At 38.2% G+C, this 23,002-nt stretch overlaps 1 protein-coding gene across 3 annotated transcripts in view; it reads left to right on the forward strand.

The window, feature by feature from the left end:
• slit2 (slit homolog 2) overlaps positions 1 to 23,002 on the forward strand; it is a gene marked incomplete at its 5' end in the record, with an annotated part of 119,636 nt that overhangs the window by 93,259 nt on the left and 3,375 nt on the right. For all 3 annotated transcript variants that reach the window (XM_079264725.1, XM_079264727.1, XM_079264726.1), the window contains 11 exons: positions 2,082 to 2,245; positions 4,473 to 4,597; positions 4,835 to 4,932; positions 13,843 to 13,982; positions 17,328 to 17,421; positions 17,841 to 17,978; positions 18,714 to 18,954; positions 20,083 to 20,213; positions 20,324 to 20,478; positions 21,837 to 22,188; positions 22,275 to 22,489. In XM_079264725.1, coding sequence (XP_079120851.1) covers positions 2,082 to 2,245; positions 4,473 to 4,597; positions 4,835 to 4,932; positions 13,843 to 13,982; positions 17,328 to 17,421; positions 17,841 to 17,978; positions 18,714 to 18,954; positions 20,083 to 20,213; positions 20,324 to 20,478; positions 21,837 to 22,188; positions 22,275 to 22,489 — 1,853 coding nt within the window. The remainder of the gene's footprint in view (positions 1 to 2,081; positions 2,246 to 4,472; positions 4,598 to 4,834; positions 4,933 to 13,842; positions 13,983 to 17,327; positions 17,422 to 17,840; positions 17,979 to 18,713; positions 18,955 to 20,082; positions 20,214 to 20,323; positions 20,479 to 21,836; positions 22,189 to 22,274; positions 22,490 to 23,002) is intronic.

Here is a 23,002-nt window from a genome sequence, read left to right on the forward strand (position 1 = left end):
TTCAACCACGTTGAGGGCAGCTGAAAAAAGTGTGGAGATGGGCATGACTGGACATGGAGGTGGAATTGCTTGTAGCTTATCAGAAAGGGGTTTGTTTGGTCCTCTAGTACAGTGTTTCTTAGTCCTGGTTTTGAGGACATTTGGTGAAATAATCTCCCAATAAACGACAGACACTCAGATCAATGAGAACGTTCACACAAGCCAGCAGACCAAGTGGACCCAGCCTGTGGACAAGGTGAACCAACAATCAGTTTTGGATTACACCCTTACATACTATTTCCCTCAACACACCTCTGGAAACATTGTCATCATAGTTTATGGCGTTGGACCCCCAGAGTGACGTTTAAAACACCAATCTCCAGCAGGGTGTTAATGTCCTTTTGTAGATGTTTGCATTTCAGAGACACATTAAAGTAGATAAGAACTTCTCTCCAAACATTGTTCTGACCATCTGACCTCTAAAAATACTCATAATATCATGATTACAAGATTTTTCCAACAAGGACTCACCGCCCCGCATGTTTTAGAGGCAGCCGTAACTTTAACACACCTGTATTAAATGAAGGGCTTGTTAACAGGCTTGCAAATAACAGGATGAGGAATTTCATTCATCTGAATCAGGTGTTGTAGAGTAGAAACACATCCAAAGCATGCAGGGCAGTGGGTCCTGGATTCAGAGACACTACTGTAGCACATGTCTAGTGTTTAATGAGTGTTTGCAGTGGTACCAGTTGTCCCATGGGTGCGACATGACAAGTAAACATTTTACACATCATTAAAAGCCAAGATTCTTGAGATTAGAATGATGTATAAAACACTTATTTCTAAGCAGTCACCAGAGCAAGTTGTCTTTGAAGTAGGGCTGTACGATTCTAGATAAAATGAGAATCACGATTTTTTTGCTTAGAATTGAGATCACGATTCTCTCTTTTTTCCAAGATAAACATTTATTGCACGTATTACCGGCACATCAACTTTGCAACAGCTGACACTGAAAATAAAAACAATAAATGTCTCTCTTGTCTTCTCTTCCACACACAAACTTTGGATAATTTTAATAGTAACATTTTCTAACAATATTTCTTCTGTGCATAAGGTGATGAGAGGTAGGTATGTTTCTTAAAATATAAACAACAGGTGGGTTGCACATGAAGCTAGAAATTTCACACAACAGTCCTTTGGTTAAATTTGATATTCTGACATTTAACAATGGAGGACAAAATGGATTTATGCAATGTAGGTCTAAAGGTATTCAAAATCGACTTTTTAAAAGTGATAGCATATTTCAATGGCAAAATAAAAATAAAACCTTAAAAAAAAAAAAAAAAAAAAAACAGAAAAGAGTTTATTCATAGTACTAAACATATTTAGGGTGGTTTTTACTCACCTTTTGTTTCTCCCACATTATTTTTCTCTCCTACAACGTCCATTACATTACACACAAATGGCCAATTGTGCAAATTAGGCAATGGCGTCGCCAAAACACCAGAAACGTCTCCAATAACTCCAGTAAAAGTAGCTAGATTTGTTGCTAGTCGCTTTTAACAAAAAAAGTCGCCAAAGGGGGTTTGGAAAGTCGCCAGATTTAGCGAGAAAGTCGCCAAGTTTTTTTCCTACCAGCCGACATCTGCATCATGTGGTATAAGGATCCACCGTTGTCATTTGTGGAGGGAGAAGGAGGGAGCGCTTGTTTTGATGCAGGTGATGTCCCAGTTCAAAATGCGGTACATTCGTGGTCTTTTTTTTTTTTAATTGTCATCATTTGAAACTGAGATCGTATACAAGTATGAATCGAGATCGCGATTTTTTTTAACGATTAATTGTGCAGCTCTACTTTGAAGCCACCCTGTCCCTCAGTACCAGACAATACTAACACAGAAACAGTCCTGTTACATCAGTAAGGGGTCCAGTAAAAGTAGTCCAATAAAGTAGTTGATCCATAACAAGTCTTTTATCCATAAAAACATGTTTTAGGCAAAAAAAAAAAAAAAAAAAAAAAAAAAAAAAAAAAAAACTAAAGGATTTTAAAGGGTTAGTATGAATGAATATGTCTTTAAATGTTTCCTCCACTCATCCTGCAGGGCTCTCGGTGCCAACCCTCTGTACTGTGACTGTCACATGCAGTGGCTTTCAGACTGGGTGAAGAGCGGCTACAAGGAGCCCGGCATTGCACGCTGTGCCGGGCCTGGAGAAATGACCGACAAACTGCTCCTCACCACGCCCTCCAAAAAATTCACCTGCACAGGTACACACACACACACACTGACACACACACGCACTGCTATATCATTTATTTGAAATAAAGATATTCTCTGGATACAAGCGTGTGAAACCACACATGCTTTCACAAAAACAAACAACTGTCATTTTGTGCCAGTAAAGACACACAACACACACACACTTGATTCCCAGTAAAGGCTGCCAAATACAAACTAACATCCCATAAAAACCATGAATCTGTAAAAATAATCATGTTGACTGAAACGTGAAAACAGAACAGTTTTAATATTTCAGAGGGTCCATTTTTGTGTAATTAACATATTAATTTTGTTTTGTAATGTCATTGATTAATCACTAAGCTGATTAATTGGGTCAGTTAAATGACATTTTGAGATGATTGCCCTCAGATGAGCGTTTCACAAGGCTGGAACCAAAAACAAATGAACTTGGACACATCTGTCACTTTAATTTCCGTCTCAGGGACGAGGGTATGATTAAAAATTTTATAAAATGCACTAAAATTTTAGATATTAAAATTAAAGTCTGTCCTCATTTGCCCGATTAAATAAAGTGCTCTGCTTTCTGAGTGCAGAATTGAATTTCATAATCAAGCAACTTGTACATACTGCTAAAATCTGTGTTAGATTATATATGTTGAAATAATTTTATGTGTCAGTGCTGTTTTTGTAAAGTTCATGTAATTTTACAGATAAAAACACCATCAACAGGATGTTACGTCAAATAAGTATAACTTAACAAACATCCTTCCACTCAGAAATACATACTGTATTTTTATGCATTTATTGGTTAATTTTGACCGTATATCCTTATATTGTTAAAAGGTTTAAATATTGTATTGTGTAAAAGGCTTGTAGAATTCCTCAGTTGTTTTTACTTTGTTTCCAATGAGTCAGATTTTACTCTTTATCTGCTGAAGTGGGTTCAAGCAATACTTTTCCAGACTTTATAAAGCTTTCACTGTTTTGTTTTGACATTGGCTGCTTTTTCCCTCCTTTTCAGACCAGTCTTTGTACCTGATCATTTTCAGGACAAATATGTTACTTATTTTCTTTCTTTCTTTCTTTCTTTTTTTTGGTCAAACCACTTAATCATCCAAACCTAAAACAGCTGCATAGAATAACTCTAGAGACGAACCAGGTCTGTATCTGACAGACAACCCAAGGCTTTTGCACGGTACTGTATTTAAACGCTGTCATTCCTCCTCAGAAGTGGGAGAAGAAACATGCAGCGGTCAAGACAGAGCTGACACACCACAAATCTGAAAGTTAATCAACATACAGAGAGTATGCATTAGCATAGTGGAAATGTTGAAAGCACAATACTAACACTGTGTCAGCCACTGCCAACACACACCATATTTAATATGGTAACCACACTTACCATATTTACCATATGTCTGCTACTTTCATGGAAGCAAACGGTATTTCTGTGTACAGAAACATACCTTGTAGGAAAATTTAAACCCTTAAGATGACTCCAAGACCCACAAATTTCCTCCAGTATGATTGTGGCTGCAACGTGTCTTACTGAAATTGCTACTGACTGTTGACCTTAACTTTAAACCGTCTTATATCACATTAACTCTGAACACGTGACTGAAACCTATTTTTGACCTAATCTGACTGACGCACTGTAGAAGTCCCCGGGCCTTGTGGTTTTCTGGTGCCAGGTAAAGTAGCCAATCATTTCCCAGTTATTCCTTCTTTAACCCCCGATTCCTCAGTTTGACTCTGCCCCAGCCCAGTTTTCCTCATCCTCAGATCCGTGACCAGACTGAACTGCTGTGTTTCCCTTTCAGCCCTCATGTTCTCACCGATGCCGTCGTGTTGAGCGTTTTGTGTCGTTAGTAATAGAAATATCATATATGTTTCTTCTGTACATATCATGGTCCTGCAGAGAAATTGTCATATTTTTCAGTTAGACCTCAGTGAGGAGTAGTTGTACGTTATATTTGCCCTTTTTTTACACTTCCTTATGCTATTTATTCTTTATTCAGAAAGGTTTAAGCTGTAATTTATTGATTGGCAACTTTTTATAATAGAAAAAATAAGAATATGTGGATGGAGAAAGGATGAAGCCTCTCCATCTTTATCTTCAAATAAGATCTATGCAGGACCATGATATGTTGTAAAGCTGTCTAAGTGTGTGTGACCCGTTGTACACTTACATTACATGTTAATCATTTTATCTTTTGTATGCATATTGTTTTTGTGCATTGGTGTACTACACAGGTCCAGTGGATTTGAGCATCCAGGCTAAATGTGACCCCTGCCTGTCCAATCCCTGCAAGAACGATGGCACGTGTGCCAATGACCCTGTGCATTACTACCGCTGTACCTGCCCGTATGGATTTAAGGTACACTCACTGTGGAGAGTCAAAGAGCAAAATGAATACAATATATTACACACATATACTACCAAGGGTTCAAAATCTGACTTCCTTAAGAGAACAAGAAATGAGTTTGTTATTTTAGGAAATGAGAACTAAAAACAAATGCATTTCACAGACAGCTGATGTAACACTTGGCGACTAAAACACGTTGCTGTTCTTTACAAGCACCGAATATTTATGTGTGTGTCTTTTTTGCATAAGGGCCAAAACTGTGAAGAACCCATCCACGCCTGCATCAGCAACCCATGCCAAAATGGTGGAACTTGTCACCTGAAGGAAGGAGAAGGAAGCAATTTTTGGTAAGAAACATATAAAGTTTTTTTTGTTCTTTTAACTGGTTAGTTTGTATTATTATAATTACATGTTTTGAAAAACGGCCCAAACGCCGCAGCAAGTTTACATGTCTGTCGTCCTCCTCACAATAAGGATCAAGGTGTCATTTTAAGGTCATCATAAGTTTCTTTAGGAAAATTCTTGTAAATTGACAGTTTTGATAAACACACATAATTTTTCAAGCTATTAAGTTATTTACAAGTCACAATGTCGACACTGAAGATACTTTACATCGAGCGTAGGTAACTCCGATCCTCCAGTGCCACAGTCCTGCAGATGTTAGGAGTTTCTCTGCTGCAACACACCTGACACACATCAGACCTAATCAGCAGAGCTTGACATTGAACTCTGCACAAGTCGACAGATTAGCTATTGATTTGAATCAGGTGTGTTGCAGCAGGGAAACTCCTAACATTGATATAAACAACAGGTGGGTTGCACATGAAGCTAGAAATTTCACACAATAGTCCTTTGGTTGAATTTGATATTCTGACATTTAACAATGGAGGACAAAAGGGATTTATGCAATGTGGGTCTAAAGATATTCAAAATCTACTTTTTAAAAGTGATAGCATGTTTCAATGGCAAAATGAAACTGAAAAAAAAAAAGAACAGAAAAGAGTTTATTCATAGCACTAAACATATTTAGGGTGGTTTTGACTCACCTTTTGTTTCTACCACATTATTCTTCTCTCCTACAACGTCCATTACATTACACGCATATGGCCAGGTAGCCCTCAGTACCAGACAATACTAACACAGAAACAGTCATGTTACATCCGTAAGGGGTCCAGTAAAAGTAGTCCAGTAAAGTAGTTGATCCATAACAAGTCTTTTATCCATAAAAACATGTTTTAGGTAAAAACTAAAGGATGACCCCTGCTTTACACACTTAAACTCTTACAGGTTGTTAATACTTGCAGCTTTATGGTGTTTCACAAAAAAATGCAAAGCTATACCTGGAGATGGTACCCAGATTAGAAAAATAAATAATCCGCATGATTATTTTCAATGAGTTGAAAAAGTTGGGATGAAGTGTTTCACATACTTTACACAGCTGTTTGCTTACTTTTCATACCAATCTGTCAAAACTGGGAAATATTTCCAGTAACATTGAAATAAAACCTTTTGAAAAGAGTTCGACTTCTGGGTCATCGGGGAATGGCGGCTTAGAGCGCTCGTCTCCTGACCAAAAGTGAGAAATTGCCCTCTAAAGTCAAGCAAAACCGACGAAAATAAGACTTCAAGACTTACAAGAGAGGGGAAAATGCCTCCGAAATTGAAAAATAAATCGGCGGGCTCGGTAACACCAAAAGTTGCCGAAGTACTGCGTGAGGAGGAAGCTAATGCTAACACGGCCGCGACTAACCAGGGAGAAGTCAAGGTGAACGAGGAAGAAGTGTCGAATAGCATGATACTCAGATAACTGCGTGAATACAGACAAGAGATTAAACAGGAATTTGCAAAGACAAACTCCAGACTGGATGAAGCGGAAAAAAGAATTGTGGGAAACGAGGAAAAGCTGCAAGACATGGAAACGGTTGTGGAGGAAATGCTACAGCTACAAGAACAACTACAGGAGAAACTAACGGATCAAGAATGCAGGTCGAGAAGGGAAAACATCCGGATATATGGAATTCCTGAGAAAAAAAGAAACAAGTCCAAGAGTAATGATTGCATTTGTGGAGAAAGTGCTTAGGGAAAACCTTGACATCCCTGCTACGGCAGACCTGCAGATAGAGAGAGCTCACCGGGCGCTTGCCCCCCCACCCCCTCCCGGAGCCCGTCCTCGGTCTATCGTAGCTAAATTTCAGAGCTTTAGAACCAAAGAAGAAGTGATCCGTTTGGCTTGGCAGAAGAAAGGCTTTGAGTTAGACGGCCATAAAATAAGCATCGATCATGACTATGCTCCTGAAATTTTGCTTAAACAGAAAGCCTACGCCGAGGCACGACGAGTGCTGAAAGAAAACCAGATACGATTCCAGACCCTCTACCCGGCCCGGCTGAGAGTCCACTATGCAGAAGGGCAGAAGACGTACAACACAGCGGAAGAGGCGACCGCTGACATGGCGAGCCGAGGACTGTCAGTAAAAGTGATTGAACAACCAACAACATTGCGGGAGAGGATTCAGCGGGGAGCATGGCAGCTGGTGCGGAACAAGCGCTCCACGACAGCCCCGAAGACACAGAGCTTCAAGCAAAAACTGCAGGCTTTTAGACGCGCGACAACGGAGGATACAGGTTGACTATTTTTTTCTTTTATGCATATGCTTATAATCAGAATAAGAAATGAGTGAGGCTGGTAGGATAAATGATTACTTAATAAATTGGTCGGAGGAAGAGACAACTAACTGTATTGACTAAATGACTGACGTCATACTGGAGGGCCCTCAAGCACACTGGAGGTGCAGAGGCTATCCCTCTAACCAGCATCGGGTCTGTAAATGGACCTTAGGGTTGGAAGAAAATGTTCGAATCTGTTCAGTGTTCAATGTTTATAGTGTTTACAAAAGTTGTTTTGTGTTCTTGTTTTATTTAGGGAGTGCTTACAGAAAATTGAGATTTAATGATCTAGAGGGTATAAATGCATGGAGAACCAGTTGAAATTGTTTCTTTCAATGTAAATGGAGTTTCAAATCCTATTAAGAGGAGTAAGATCCTGTCTAAATTGAAACGAGAAAAAGCACATATAGCCTATCTTCAAGAAACCCATTTGAGTCAATCTGAGCATGAAAAACTAAAGAGGCAGGGCTTTAAATACGTGTTCTCCTCTTCCTATAAAGCAGGACGCCGGAGAGGGGTTGCTATTCTAATTGCTAATTCCCTGAATTACGAGCATATATCAGAAGTTCAAGATGAGGAAGGGAGATTTATTAAAATTACTGGAAAAATAGAGGGATTTGACGTAACTCTTATAAATGTATATATACCACCTGGAAGTGATTGGGCTTTCTACAGGGATATATTTGATCTTATGGTGAATTCTCAGGGAGTGGTAATCTGTGGAGGAGATTTTAATATCAGGTTAAAGCCTAAATTGGATGCTTCGAGTTCAATTAACCATGAAAATGCATTATTGAAAAAAGTAAATTCATTGATTAAAGAATTGGGAATTTCCGAAGTTTGGAGAGAATTGCACCCAAAAAGTAGAGACTATACACATTATTCTTGCCCACATAATGTTTATTCAAGAATAGATTATTTTTTATGTTTGGTAGTGATTCCTTTAGAGTAAGAGAATGCAGTATTAAGACTATTGACCTTTCTGACCACAGCCCCATCTCACTGTCTGTTCTTTTAGAAAAAAAGGTTAGAAAAGGGTTGTGGAAATTCAACTCAAATATACTAAATGACCCTAAAATAAAACAAAAATTAAAGGAGGAAATTAAGACGTATCTGGAATTGAATGACACAGGTGATGTATCCCAAATAATAATGTGGGATGCTTTGAAAGCTGTGTTAAGAGGAAGGATTATTTCAATGACTTCCTACTTAAACAAACAAAAGAAGCAAAAACTGACTGATCTCCAAAGTGAGTTGAAACAGCTGCAAAGAAAAGACAGTTCTAAAAGTCATTCCACAGTAAAAGAAAAAATTAAAAAGATTAAGGGAGAAATAGACAATATTTATACACTGGAAACGCAAAAGAAAATGATCTTTCTGAAACAGAAATACTATGAGATTGGGAGCAATTCGACTAAACTGTTAGCATACAAATTACGCAAACAGAGAGCGGAAAACACGATTAATAAAATCAAACATCCTATTTCCAAGACAGTTGTACACAAAATTGAAGAGATCCAGGAAGCTTTTGAAATTTTTTATAAGGATTTGTACTCCCAACCTCAAATGTCTAATGAAACACAAATGGAGGAATTTCTAAACATGTTAAATCTACCATCGTTAACAATTCCACAAAATGAAAAGTTAGTGCAACCAATAACAACCGCTGAATTGAACTTAGCTATTTCCAAGTTAAAGATGGGGAAATCTCCAGGTGTAGATGGTTACACCACAGAATGGTATAAAACATTTAAAGAAGAATTGTCTCCTATTATTTTAAAAACCTTTAACTCAATCATACAACATGGTGAAATTCCTCCATCCTGGAAAGATGCTGTTATTTCTGTCATACCAAAGGAGGGTAAAGATAAGCAAAATTGTGGTAGCTATCGTCCCATCAGTGTTCTAAACTTAGACTATAAATTGTTTACTGCAATTATGGCTCGAAGACTTGAAAAATTCCTTCCAGATTTAATACAGCTGGACCAGTGTGGATTTATCCAACAACGACAGACCCTGGATAACATAAGACGGTCATTGCATGTGATAGAACAAATAAATAAGGAAAATATCAAGGCTGTACTCGTTGGATTAGATGCCGAGAAAGCCTTCGACTCGGTCAGGTGGTTATTCCTCTATAAAGTATTAACAAAATTTGGATTTAAGGACAACTTTATCTCAATAATAAAATCCCTATACGATAGGCCAAGAGCCTATGTAAAAATCAATGGAAGTCTCTCTGGCTCCTTCCTCCTTGAACGTGGAACGAGACAGGGATGTCCGATTTCACCCCTTCTCTTTGCTCTTTACATCGAGCCCCTTGGCCAACTGATCAGACAGACTAAAGAAATTAAGGGAATTAAAGTTGCCGGAATGGAGGAAAAAGTCTCAATGTTTGCGGATGATGTCCTTGTCTTTTTGCAGGGGCCTGAGGAATCATTTGAGGAGTTAATGTCATTATTGACTCAATTTGGTAGGCTTTCTGGTTACAAACTAAATATATCCAAAACTCAGGTGATGACTTTGAATTATAATGTCTCAACAACACTTAAAGAAAAATATAATCTAGACTGGGAAGCGACTTCTTTAAAATACTTGGGAATAGTTCTGACAAAAGACACTTCCACTTTGCCACGGGCAAACTATGATCCATTATCACTAGCAATTAAATCAGATTTACATAGATGGAATCTTGTCCCTTTTCTAAATTTAAATTCAAGAATTATTGCAGTGAAAATGAATATAGTTCCTAGACTATTACATTTGTTCAGAACTTTACCTATTGAATTGAGCGACAGCCAATTTAAGGAATGGGACAAATGGATTTCCCGTTTTATATGGCAGGGAAAGAAACCAAGAATTCGCTTTACAGTCCTACAATTACAAAAAGAGAAAGGAGGTGCAGCGCTGCCTTGTCTGCAGTATTACTACTTTGCTGCTCAGATTATTCCGATGTTGTACTGGTGTAATCCAGCCATCCAAGCCAAATGGAAGACAATAGAATTCAACATATGCTCCAAGTTTCCTTTACAAGCTGCGATTGCAGATAAAAAAAAGGGCAGACCAATTACAGGGTGTCAATACGTGGATTGATCATACTTTAAAGATATGGCACAGGGTCATAAAAATCTGCGGACTAGCAGATATAGTGAAACATTTCAGATGGTGTGCATATGATACAGATTTCCACCCAAACAAGACTGATAAAAGATTCCAAATGTGGACCAAAAAAGGTTTGACGACATATCATTCCTTTACTCATAAGGGAACATTACAGGATTTCCAATCCTTGCAAACTAAGTTTGGCTTGGAGCGGGCAGACTTCTTCAGGTTCCTCCAAATGCGTGATTATTTCAACAAGCATTGTAAATGTTCAAATTTATCATCAGTTGAATTGGATTTTTTTAACATTTTGAAATCAGCTCAGGTTACTGTGATTAAAAAAGCAATTTCCAAATTGTATAATGGGATGCTGAATGCAAGGCAAGATAACACTCTTCACATTAAATATAAATGGGAGCATGAAGCTGAAAGTGTTATCACAGTTGAAGACTGGGAAAAAGTCTGTATTTTCCAGTGGACTTCTACTAGCTCTTTGGACTGGAGAGAACACTGCTGGAAAAACATTATACGTTTTTTTCGGACCCCCCTCCAGGGCAAATTTAGAAATGCTAATGCTGAATGTTGGAGAAAATGTGGCTCTGTGGAGGCAAATCATTGTCATATATTCTGGGATTGTCCAAAGTTGCACCAATATTGGTCAGGTATCTATAAAGTTTTGACAGATGTATTTAAAATTGAAATTGACAATGATTTTACTAGTCTGTATATGGGTCTTATTCCAGCTGTAGAAAGGAGAGGGGATATAAAATTGTTGCAAGTGCTTCTAGCAGCAAGCAAGAAATCAATTACAAGAAAATGGCTAAATTCAGCATCACCCACACTTAATGATTGGTTTGACATAATATTGGAAATATTTAAAATGGAAAAATTAACATATTCTTTAAGGACTCAGTTAGATAAATTCTACTTCATTTGGAATAAATGGATTAATTTTATATCTCCAATCAGGAATGACTTTAGATAACTCCAGGTTAATTCAACTGTTAAATACTCCTTTTATGTGTGTGTTGTGTGTGCATGGGGGTGGGCGATATGGCAAAAATTAATATCATGATTTCAGCTGTGAAGGTCGTGAGACGGTCTAATATCACTGTGTCGCCCGGCCCTATGTATACGTTATACACTTATATGCATAAGAATGTGATCCATTGTGCATTGTATTGCATGATTGTAAGCCTCCTGTCTTTAATGTTGCTTTTTTTTTTTTTTTTTTTTCTTTTCGTGCTTTGCCGTTTTGTTGTTTTTGTTGTTTTCTTTATACAAAATTGAAGAGAAGGACTGTTATAGAAATTGAGGTATTGTATATTTGAAATGTCACTTCTCCTAATAAAAATGTTAATTACAAAAAAAAAACCTTTTGAAAAAGTTTAAAATATGAGCATTTCCTGCTTTTACATTACATTATGGGAATGTTTGGGGGTTTTTTTTCCCCACAACGTGGTGTTAAAAATATAAATAAATAAAAAAACGTCCACAGAGATTTGAAACAGTTTCCATAAACAGATTATCAATGTGTTTTCAGATCTAAGCTATGAATTTTGGAGCATCATTTACAGAACGGCTGACTGCATTTAAAAACAATTAAAAACTGTCAGAATTATTCAGCTGAAATTAAGCACAAATAACTATTTTGCCACAGACTTACAGAGTGTATAAAAAACATCAGCAGATAACTCCGTCTGCGATACCAGACCATGAAAAGGGTTTGGAAATGAGCTGACGGGGGGTAAATGGCTTTAGGGACGCCTTCTGTTTTCATAGCTGCTCTATGGTGGATTACCCCGCTGTGATAATTGTCATCTCTTCATTACTGTATTTAGGTCCAATAGGAGGCAAGCAAAAGCCTGTCTCATTGCTCCAAGCTGACTTTAACAACACACACACACATACACACACACACACTTACACACGGTGGCTCTTAGATCAACATAAGATTGCAGCATGTCCTGTCTCCACCTCTGCCCTCACTGTCACTTCTGTAACTATCTCCTGTCAGCCCTTCCCTGTGGATTGCATGTCTATTTCTTATGTTTTCATCTTTGTAAGCCTTCTTTGCTGCACAGAGGGCAAAATATTCAGACTGAAGAGCTGTCACTGACTATGAAATGAGATATTAATCTATTCTAGAGTGTGCCGCATAAGAGCTCTTTATTAGATTCATAATGTAGCCCTCTGAAGACGTTCTGTGTGTGTATGTGTGCACTAATAAAGCTGAGTAGTTTTTACAGAGCTGAGGCACAACTCTTTAATAGAATAATGACCTTGTGCGAAGAACATGTAAATGGAGCTGATGCTGTAGTCGAGCGTGGGAAGTGGTCGCATGTCCTTGTTGTTACACATATCTTTGATATCAGAGGTGTAACAACACGATTTAACGGCATTAGATGAGGATTTCTGTGTTAACACCGGCTTGCTGCTGCAAGGTGGTGTGGTGATTAGTACTGTTGTCTCACAGGAGACAGTGGCTGGGGTCTTTTTGTGCTGAGTTTACATGTTCTCTCTGTCCCAGCGGGGATCTCTCCAGGTTTATAGGCTTCCTGCCACAGTCCGAAAACACACTTGCAAGGTTATTTAACGATTCTAAATTAAGCCTTGACTATCCAGGGTGTAACCTGCGTCTCACCCAGAAGCAATAGAGTTCCAGAGAACTGAAGGAGGATGAAACATGTCTAGGAAATGGACAGATGGATGAAAACATGCTTAATAAATACATTTTCTGGGGTTTTGATGATTGGATCGTCGTTTCTTTCATGTTGAAGTAAATGAAGTGAATAATTAGTCAGTTCAAAACCACTAAATGCACAAGTAACTTTGAAACTGTTGTATTTGCCATTGAAAAAGAGGCGCTTAATCTCAGTTGGATCTGACTTGTTAAAGGAAGATATATACACACTTTCAAATGATCCACTTTGTCATGTAAATGGTATTAAACTATTTTTTTTTTTGTTATTTATTTATCTATTTTGTACTGTTGTTTTCTTGAAACCTGACAATAAAGCAGCACTACCAGATGTTTGCACATTTTCACAAATTCGGCAGCCGCTAATAAAGACTAGTTCAGAATATCTTTAATCTGTGACTTTCTCTCTTTCGTCTCCTGCTTTTTTCCAATAATAACAACTTGTTTTTATATTTCCTAAATCCACCATGCCAGTTTTTTATATTCAGTTCCTGGCATGTGACATGGTGCTGCAAAGCAAAACATGGTTGTACCGTGACGCTCCGAAGTGGGAAAAACTTTTTTTTAGAAGCTGCAGGGCAACCAAAGAGCCAGAAATGTGCACAATAAATATCAGTTTCCATTAAAATGACTTTTGATGTCAAAAACTTTTGAAAAACTTAAATATTTCTTGACATTCATTGAAAATATGGATTAACTTTACAAATAAGCATTAAATTTTTTGCATGTACGCTTATGAAGAATTGTCTTATCCATTTATAAGTGTGTATCTGTGTGTCCATACATTCAGGTGTGTGTGTCCAGAAGGCTTTGAAGGTGATGCATGCGAGATCAACATTGACGACTGTGAAGATAATGACTGTGAGAACAACTCCACCTGTGTTGATGGCATCAACAACTACACATGCATGTGCTCACCAGAATACACAGGTAACCCAACTTTAACTCAAAGCCCCTGAGAGTTGGAGGGGGGGTCTTTTCAGCCACTCTGTATTCCCATGTCATTTATTTCTTTACTCAGAGCCGTTACTGCTGCAGAGCACAGAAAGATCGGGCTTTCCTACATCATGAAAAGCTCCTGTCGTTTTCTGTTCCAGACGTTACTTGTGATCCTTTCAGCTGTTTGAACTAACATTTAGTCTGAATGTGGCTTTTCCTCAGCTTTAAATGGTTTAATTTAGCTGCCTTTAGGGAAGTTTCATTTCCAGAGCTAATCACTTTAAACTTTAACTCCTGTCTTCAGAGCGACAACCATTCATTCAAGATCTTTTTTTCCAGTAATAAAATCATGTTTTATCTGTTGCTACTTGTTTGTCTGCTTTTGCGCTGTGCTAATCATCTCTAACCTTTGTGGCGCTGTTCTCTCTCTGTCTGTGGATGTTCTGCTGTCCCGTGTCGTCTTCTCCTGTCTCGCTCTGCTTTTTATCATCTGTCATGTTTTTTTTTTGTGGTTGCAGCTGCTACCAATGAGGTGGAGAGAGGTTAGTCTGCTCTTCTCTCTCTGTCCTGCCTGTCCCTCTCTCCCCCTTCGCTTCCTTACCTCCATTCCTCTTTCCCTCATTTCCTGTGCTTTATTCATGCGCCCACAGAAATGTAATATTCAGTACCACAGATTTAAAATACCTAGCTGTGCATGTCTTGTATAATCGAGTGGATGAGTGTTGTTAGTTACTTACATGTGATATCTTGTTGAGACTGAAGGAAACGGCAGGTTTTTTCTTTTTTAAATTAAAATAAATCTCATTTTAAGCTCTAGTTTAACAATATGTTTCTCTGTCTAACTGAGCTTCATTCACTTCTCAAGAATTCTTACTTTATTTATTCTTTTATTTATTTATGTATTTTTAGTCAGGAGTTTCTAAAGCCAATGATGTTCTTTTGGTTTTTGTCAAATTTGTTTTCTGTTTGGAGGGTTAGAGAGGGCTCATGACACAAGATTGACTTCTATTAGGATCAGTTTGTTGTTGGTTTTGTACTTTCTTTTTTTTTAATTATCTCAGAAAAAGGTTAATCATGCAAAGTCATGTGTTTAGTTTTTCACATACATGTCATCTAATGTCTCACATTAGGCATGTAAGTTAAAAAAAAAAAAAAAAGAAAACAGGATCTGTTGCCTGCAGATCTACCTTTAACATTTTCAGAGGTTTCTCTTTGTTGCAAACTGACACACAATGAAACAAGATGCAGTCTTGACTGATAGATGAGTATTTATCATCTTAGTACGATAAGATACGAGAGGGTTCTGTGATTCAAGTGGATGTAACTTTAATGCACAACACAGACCTACACATTATACTAATATACTATACTAATATTATATTACCAGCAGTAAACACAAACTTCTTAGGAATATCTTGAGAGCTCAACTATACATTTATAAATACTAACCTGTATTAAAATATGTCTTCAGATTAAAATCAGTTCATCATATAATAGATCATGGCTTCCCTTAATAATGCAGAAAAAGATGGTTAAAAACTAAAATCACCTTTACAACTTCTGAAGGAATTAAATGTCCCAGATTATACATTTTTTTTCAACAATTTCATGTGTGTGTCAAGGTCTAAAAACATTATTCTTAAAGTATACTTCCTCTAAAATTAGTGTTGGTTCTTAATTTCAGTCATTCCAAAAGTGTTTCTAGTGAGCTCTACTGAGAACAGGCTGTTTCTGGGTCTAAACCTTTAAAAGTTGATGATTGGTGCCTGTCCACGTTGACACTCATTTCAGGGAGGAGATGCTGCTTTAGCTCGTGCCTGCTTGCTGACTTTAGAAGTGAAGCCTCATCCACAGGATATGAGCACACATGCGACAGCTTGACAACTTTTAGAAAATGAATTCAGCATAAAATGGAACCTTTAAGGAATAAAGTTGCATCCAGCTGTTGTTCAACGAACACACTCATTTAACATATTCGCTGCAAGTTTAACCTTCTATATAAAAGCAGAGTTTTAGGAAGTTTTCAGGTGTGAAGGATTCAGTTGTATTAATGCCAAGACAAACAGGAAGGATAAATGGGTCATAACCAAAACCATTATGCCAAATTTCAAGCACAGTGGTGGAGGGGTGATGGTTTGGGCTCGTTTGGTAGTCACAGGAGCTGGACATTTCAGCGATTAAGTCGATCATAAACGTCTCCGTATATCAAAGTATTCTAAAGTCAAATGTGAGGTCATGTGTCTTTCAGCTAAATAGATGCAACAGGACAAAGACCTTAAGTACAGCAGCTAATCAAGAGCAGAATGAAGGAATTATAAAGACCCATTCACACTCCAGAGCCTAACTTGACCTAAAATGCTGTGATCGGAGAGCTGTGCATAAAACTAAACCTAGATGCAGCCTTGTTAAGGAGAGGGGGCTAAAATTTCTCCACAACAATGTATAAAAACTGAAAACAACATACCGTAAATAACTGCATGACGTTTTTGCTGCTAAATGTGGTCCTGCAAGCTGCTGAGTAGAAGAACATACTCCGTTTTTAGCACAACATTTTGGCTTAGTTTTTGTTACATGAATAATAAAATTCTGTCATGTTGTTTCTTATGTCGTTATATTCATTTCATTTTAAGAACTGATGAGAAACAAGTGATTTTTTTTTTTATCATATCTTTTATTATAATTTCATTACTAAAACCTTAGATTTGAAAAATGATGTGCATACTTTTTCACATTGCCACAAAAAGATGACAGCTGTTATAATCAACATTTCAATATCTTAATTAATAAGTATATGTGTGCTTTTCTTAAAAAATATGAATTAACAAGGCAAATGTTACTGCTGATAAATGTGCAAAGGTTGCAGACTTACTATGTTACAGAAGTGCTTTCACACATTCCCACATATCCCCGAGGATTGTGTAATTATTCCCTGATTGGACTTTCTGCTGTCGGGACTATTGGTTTATTCCCTGATGTGTCATCAGTGATTCATTTGGAGTTCAAAGTATCAGGATGCACTCTGGAATATCATCAGGAATATGACATTCTCAGCGATGGGATCATTTATCAGACCACTGTGTTGGTCTTGGCCACAAGAGAGTCATCCATCATCAGAGTACACACACACATTTCTGGACATTTAATGCAGATGCAGACATTGCAGTATACACACAAAGAACAAACACACTGGGAAGACGTTGGACAGCATCGATCTATTTTCTATCATAGATTTATTTTAATATTTAAGTGCTGCAAAGAGTTGAAAATGTGCTGATGTGATTTGTTTGTGTGTGTGTGTGTGTGTGTGTGTCTGTGTTTGCGTGTGTGTGTTTCTAGGAGAGCTATGTGAAGAGAAACTGGATTTCTGTGCCCCGGAGTTGAACCCTTGTCAGCACGACTCAAAGTGCATTTTGACTCCTCAGGGATACAAGTGAGTAGATTGTACACACACACACACACTCTCTTACCCAGAGTTACTGTTCTCATCTGCTGAATTTGAGCACTAAAATAAACGAGTTGCTGATTTTTCCCTGCAGTGATAAGCAGCATGTGTGTGTGGCTGAGTGTGCGTGTCTGCACTGTTACAAAGTTATCATCACTTCAACAAACCATGTTAAAAATCAGGATTGTGTGTGTTTTCTTGTATTTGAACCGTCTAGACTGTCTGGGTCAGCGGGGAGTTGACATGTTTTCCTTTTAGTGTTGAACATTTTTCAGCAGGCAGCAAGAGCAACTCAAACCACAGACAGGAAGACGGTTTATTTAACCAAAGACCAGCTGTTTTGTCACAAACTGCGATCTAATTGTCCCACATAAACATTTTTGCATGTGTGTTTTTGAACATTGTAGGTGCGAGTGCACTCCGGGCTATTTGGGTGAGCATTGTGAGCTGGACTTTGACGACTGTGAAGATAATAAGTGTCAGAACAGAGGTCAGTGCATTGACGCTGTGAACGGATACACCTGCGTCTGTCCAGAGGGATACAGGTGAGGCACACACACCAGCAGGAAGCCACACACACACACATACATTTCTTATTTGTTGTTGTGTTTTGCTGAGAAAAACTCCATTGTTTGGTGTTAAATCTGTATAACCTCTGTTTAATACAGCGAATTCAGCATGAATTCACTGAAGCTGAAGCTGAATTCACATATTTTAATGGACAAAACAGAGAAAGTAAAATTAGAAAGTAGTGTGGGAATTTAAGGAAGCTAAAAAAAATGTATTTTTTCCATATTTGTTGGTATGTTCAAGGTTTGCATTGTGTTAAAATGCAATGCAATGCGATTTTATTTATAACGCACTTTAAATACATCATTGACTAAAGTGCTTCATTGTGGGGGGTTAAAACTAAAAACAGAATAAATAGCATACAAGAGGATAATTAAAATGTAAAATACTACAACTAAAAGTAAAATAATCAAAGTCAGCTAAAAGCAATAAAAATAAAAAAGTGATCAAAATAAAATCAGATGAAAAATAAATTACAAATTCTACAAAATCTACAAATTCTCTAAAATCAAATGTCCAACCAAACATATTCAAGATTAACTGATTTTTTTAATGTAATTAATACATCATGTCTCAGTGTTTATTTGTCAACCATTGTAAAGCGAACCATTTGCAATGATGGGATCTCTTATTTTCTAACAATCTGTACAGTCATCTGTAGAAGTTTTTCAGTCGTTTCTCCATTTGATGTCCATCATTATGTGTTGCAGTGGGTTATTCTGCGAGTTCTCTCCTCCAATGGTCCTTCCTCGCACCAGCCCCTGTGACAACCACGAGTGTCTCAACGGGGCTCAATGCGTTGTCATGGGATCAGACCCCCGTTGCCAGTGCCTCCACGGCTACGAGGGCGAGCGCTGTGAAACACTTGTTAGCGTCAACTTTGTCAACCGTGAATCTTACCTGCAGCTTCCCTCCAGCCACCTCTCACCGCAGACCAACATCAGCCTGCAGGTACACCCTATTCTGGCTTTGTAGGCTAATTATAAAAGCCGGTGGGAACCATCAGCTTTAGGATGAAAAGTTATCACCAGTTAGGAGTATCTCTTTGGGGTTAGCTTTATCCAATCATTACCTTAAAACAGATCCTGCTCCTTTTAATTCTGATTTTGTTATGTATAAATGTGTGACATGCTTGGCAGCTAGACTCAGGTGGGGTGTATTTCTGGAGGAGGAATGATGAAACAAAGGGAAAGTCAGATGTTTACATGCTAGTGGAGATGGAGATGAAGCTTCTTACTGATCGGTTGGACCACCGAACCGTAGCAGTGGCATCAGAATTAATAATGAGACCCGTTTGAAAGCGTGTGGAAACAATCCAAATAGATCTTCATCGCTTAACCGACCCAAAAGCTTCAATTCATAAGTGTAACACATCTTTTCATTTCATTTTTATTCATTTCATTCAAAACAACATAAAAACAAATACAAAATAAGACTGCCAATTAAATATGGCTTGAATGAAAAGGAGCAGAAAGAAGAACAATCTTATGATTTCTGCCCCTTAATTTCATCATCATCCATTTAACAGTATTCACATACAACATCCACTTGTTCCAGTTGTTCCAAAATTTGCATTAAATACCCATTACATTCCTTTCTTTTAATCTTAATCTTAGAGCAGTGCTGTTCAACTCAGTCCTACGGAGGCTGCAGCCATACAGGTTTTCAGTGTATCCCAGCTGGAGCACATCCGACCCAAAAAATATGCATCCAACAGCCAACGAACTTCTGTACAACAACTCATTATTTTATGTCATATGTATTGAAAACCTGCAGGTCTGCAGCTCTCTTAGATAGTTCCACTAATATAATCTGTATCAATGAGTATGGCTGTCAATGAATACCAGTGGAGATACAGATAATAAAAGCTAGGAAAAAATTTCCACATGCCAAAAAACCAAGGGTTCATCTGTCGACACATGTACTTTTCATGTTAATATTCTCAAGCTTTATCATCTTATAAGGTTATTATATGTCAGTTCCAGATGTGTTTGCACCGCTTCTTTATAGACAACTTTAACTTACCTGCATCTGTATCTTTACTGTAATCGATATGGATACCTCGCTGTGTTTTTGCAGATTGCTACCGATGAGGACAGTGGCGTGTTGTTGTATAAGGGGGACAATGATCACATTGCAATGGAGCTGTACAGGGGACGTCTGAGGGTCAGCTACGACACCGGGTCCTACCCTCCTTCTGCTATATACAGGTGCATGTATTCCCAAGCAGACGCATCTAACAGCAGACTCTCAGATACCACGTTGCTATGAAGAATGATACGAATGTGTAGCCTGAATCTCTCCGTCTTCTCTCGCTCAGTGTGGAGACAGTGAACGATGGTAGTTTCCATGCCGTGGAGTTAGTCGCTGCAGACCAGACTTTATCTCTGTCCATTGATGGTGGAGCACCCAAATCCATCAACTCTATCAGCAAACAGTCCACACTCAACATAGACTCTCCTCTTTACCTGGGAGGTAAGGACTGGGTTGCAGCGTAGCGTGTATGTCTAACTGTGATTAATACAGAAAGCTGAACTTGTTTGTGAAAATATCAAAAATCTTGTAAATACTTCTGTTTATTGTGGTGATGCATTTTTTACATGAAGATTAATTTATTATAGGGGTGTCGAATCGATTAAAAATATCGAAACGGGATTTTTGGCTTCACAATTTTAAAATCAATATTTTTGTTAAAAAATTATTAATTTTTCAAGTAAAAATAATCCTGTATAATAAATGTTTACATTTTTATTGTTTTTATTGAGCTTTTTACTTGATGGTCTGGCTTCAGTGTGTTTTTTTCCACGTTGAAATCAAGAAAAATGACTAGCGAAGAAAGTTTTGAACATGTACATGAGTTAAATCAAATAATTTCTCTATTCTTTTTAGCTTATAGAAGAATGAAGTTACTTGGGAAATTAGCACCTTTTATTACTTGAGTGTAATGATTATGAATCAAAAATCTGTTTGAATCAAGAATTGATTCTGAATCAAATAGTCACCCCAAAAATCGTAAAATCGAATTATATCTTGAGTTGTTGTAAGATTTACATCCCCAATTTAATGCATTTGTAACTTCAAACCTCAAAGCTTTTTTCATTAGATATAATCTGAAGCAAAAATACAAAAAATATCTGTAGCTGTGCCTTTTAACGGTCTTTAGGTTTTGTTCTGGTTTAGTAATTTCTCTCACTGTTAATACTGACAAACTCCTGGTAATGTGTGTGTAAGTACTGACACACTCCTGGTAATGTGTGTGTAAGTACTGACACACTCCTGGTAATGTGTGTGTAAGTACTGACACACTCCTGGTAATGTGTGTGTAAGTACTGACACACTCCTGGTAATGTGTGTGTAAGTACTGACGCACTCCTGGTAATGTGTGTGTAAGTACTGACACACTCCTGGTAATGTGTGTGTAAGTACTGACACACTCCTGGTAATGTGTGTGTAAGTACTGACACACTCCTGGTAATGTGTGTGTAAGTACTGACACACTCCTGGTAATGTGTATGTTAGTACTGACACACTCCTGGTAATGTGTGTGTAAGTACTGACACACTCCTGGTAATGTGTGTGTAAGTACTGACACACTCCTGGTAATGTGTGTGTAAGTACTGACACACTCCTGGTAATGTGTGTGTAAGTACGTAGCGCAAAGATTACCAAAGATAAAAGATAAACACCAGATAAACACCTGAGCACTTTACATAAAATCAGTATTATACATAGAAATAAATTATATTTTATTTAAATTCAGTACTTGTTCTACTGTTGCTAACTTCTATAATTTATGCTCTGTGGGCTCTCTAATCCTTTCTGTGTTTATGTAGGGATGCCCGAGCGAGCCTCCGCCGCCGGGGGGCTTTCAGCCTTGCAGCACAGCTCAGGAGGCCGCAACGGCACCAGTTTCCACGGCTGCCTCCGTAACCTCTACATCAACGGGAAGCTCCAGGACCTCGGAGCTGGGCTGGAGGCAGGGGCTCTGAGCTCTGGGACTTCACAGAACACCAGACAGTGGCTGGGCAATGGGGTGGAGCCTGGCTGCCAGCCGTGCCAGAGAGGCGCCTGCATACAAGGCGACTGTCACGCAACAGGTCACCGAGGCTTCACTTGTACCTGCCACCCTGGATGGACAGGGACTCTGTGCGACCAGCAAGTTAGCAACCCCTGTGATGGAAACAAGTGAGTTTTTTATTATATATTTATTTAAAACTGTGATGTTTACAGTTTCAACATTATTTGATAAAGAACTTTTATTTCCCCGATAGATGTATTCATGGCACCTGCCTCCCGATAAACTCCTACTCATACTCCTGCCGCTGCCAGCCCGGCTTTGCTGGTGTACTCTGCGATGAGCAGGTCCAGGACACAGCCAACCTCTGCAGCCTGTCTCGTTGCAAACATGGCAAATGTAGAGTGTCGGGCCTGGGCAAAGCTTACTGCGAGTGTAACAGTGGATACTCAGGAGAGGCTTGCGACAGAGGTGAGGATAAACAAAGATGGCTGCTGTTACATGTGTATTATGTTTGGCTTCTCTGTGTACAAACCTGTGTGTAATTTCTTTCATTTGTCTAAAACTCATAAACTAATTTTGTTTATTCTTTTTAATATCCAAAGTATTTCTTTTAATAGACCTTCAACTTTCCTCTGTGTTGTAAACTCAGAGGAAACTGTTTCTCAGCAGTGAGTGCATCTAACAATATTTAATGTCTCTTCTTTAACACTTCTAACTCGTCACTTTTTTAACTCAGCATCCTCTGAACTTCCTCTTAATCCCACACGGGGTGCAACTCAGGTGAGACTGCTTGATCATGTGTTTTATGACACTGTCTGCTTCCATTTCCCCAGTCTTTCCCATGAATCCCAGCATACCTCCACCCATAAACCCTGTTTCATCTTGTTTACATCCCACATTCATGCAACTAGCTGATATACATTTCTTCTCTTTTTGTCTAGTTACACACACCTACATTTAATTCTTTTTTTGACTAGAGCA

Source organism: Telmatherina bonti, assembly GCF_933228915.1.
Source record: "Telmatherina bonti genome assembly, chromosome: 3".
Lineage (NCBI taxonomy): Eukaryota > Metazoa > Chordata > Actinopteri > Atheriniformes > Telmatherinidae > Telmatherina > Telmatherina bonti.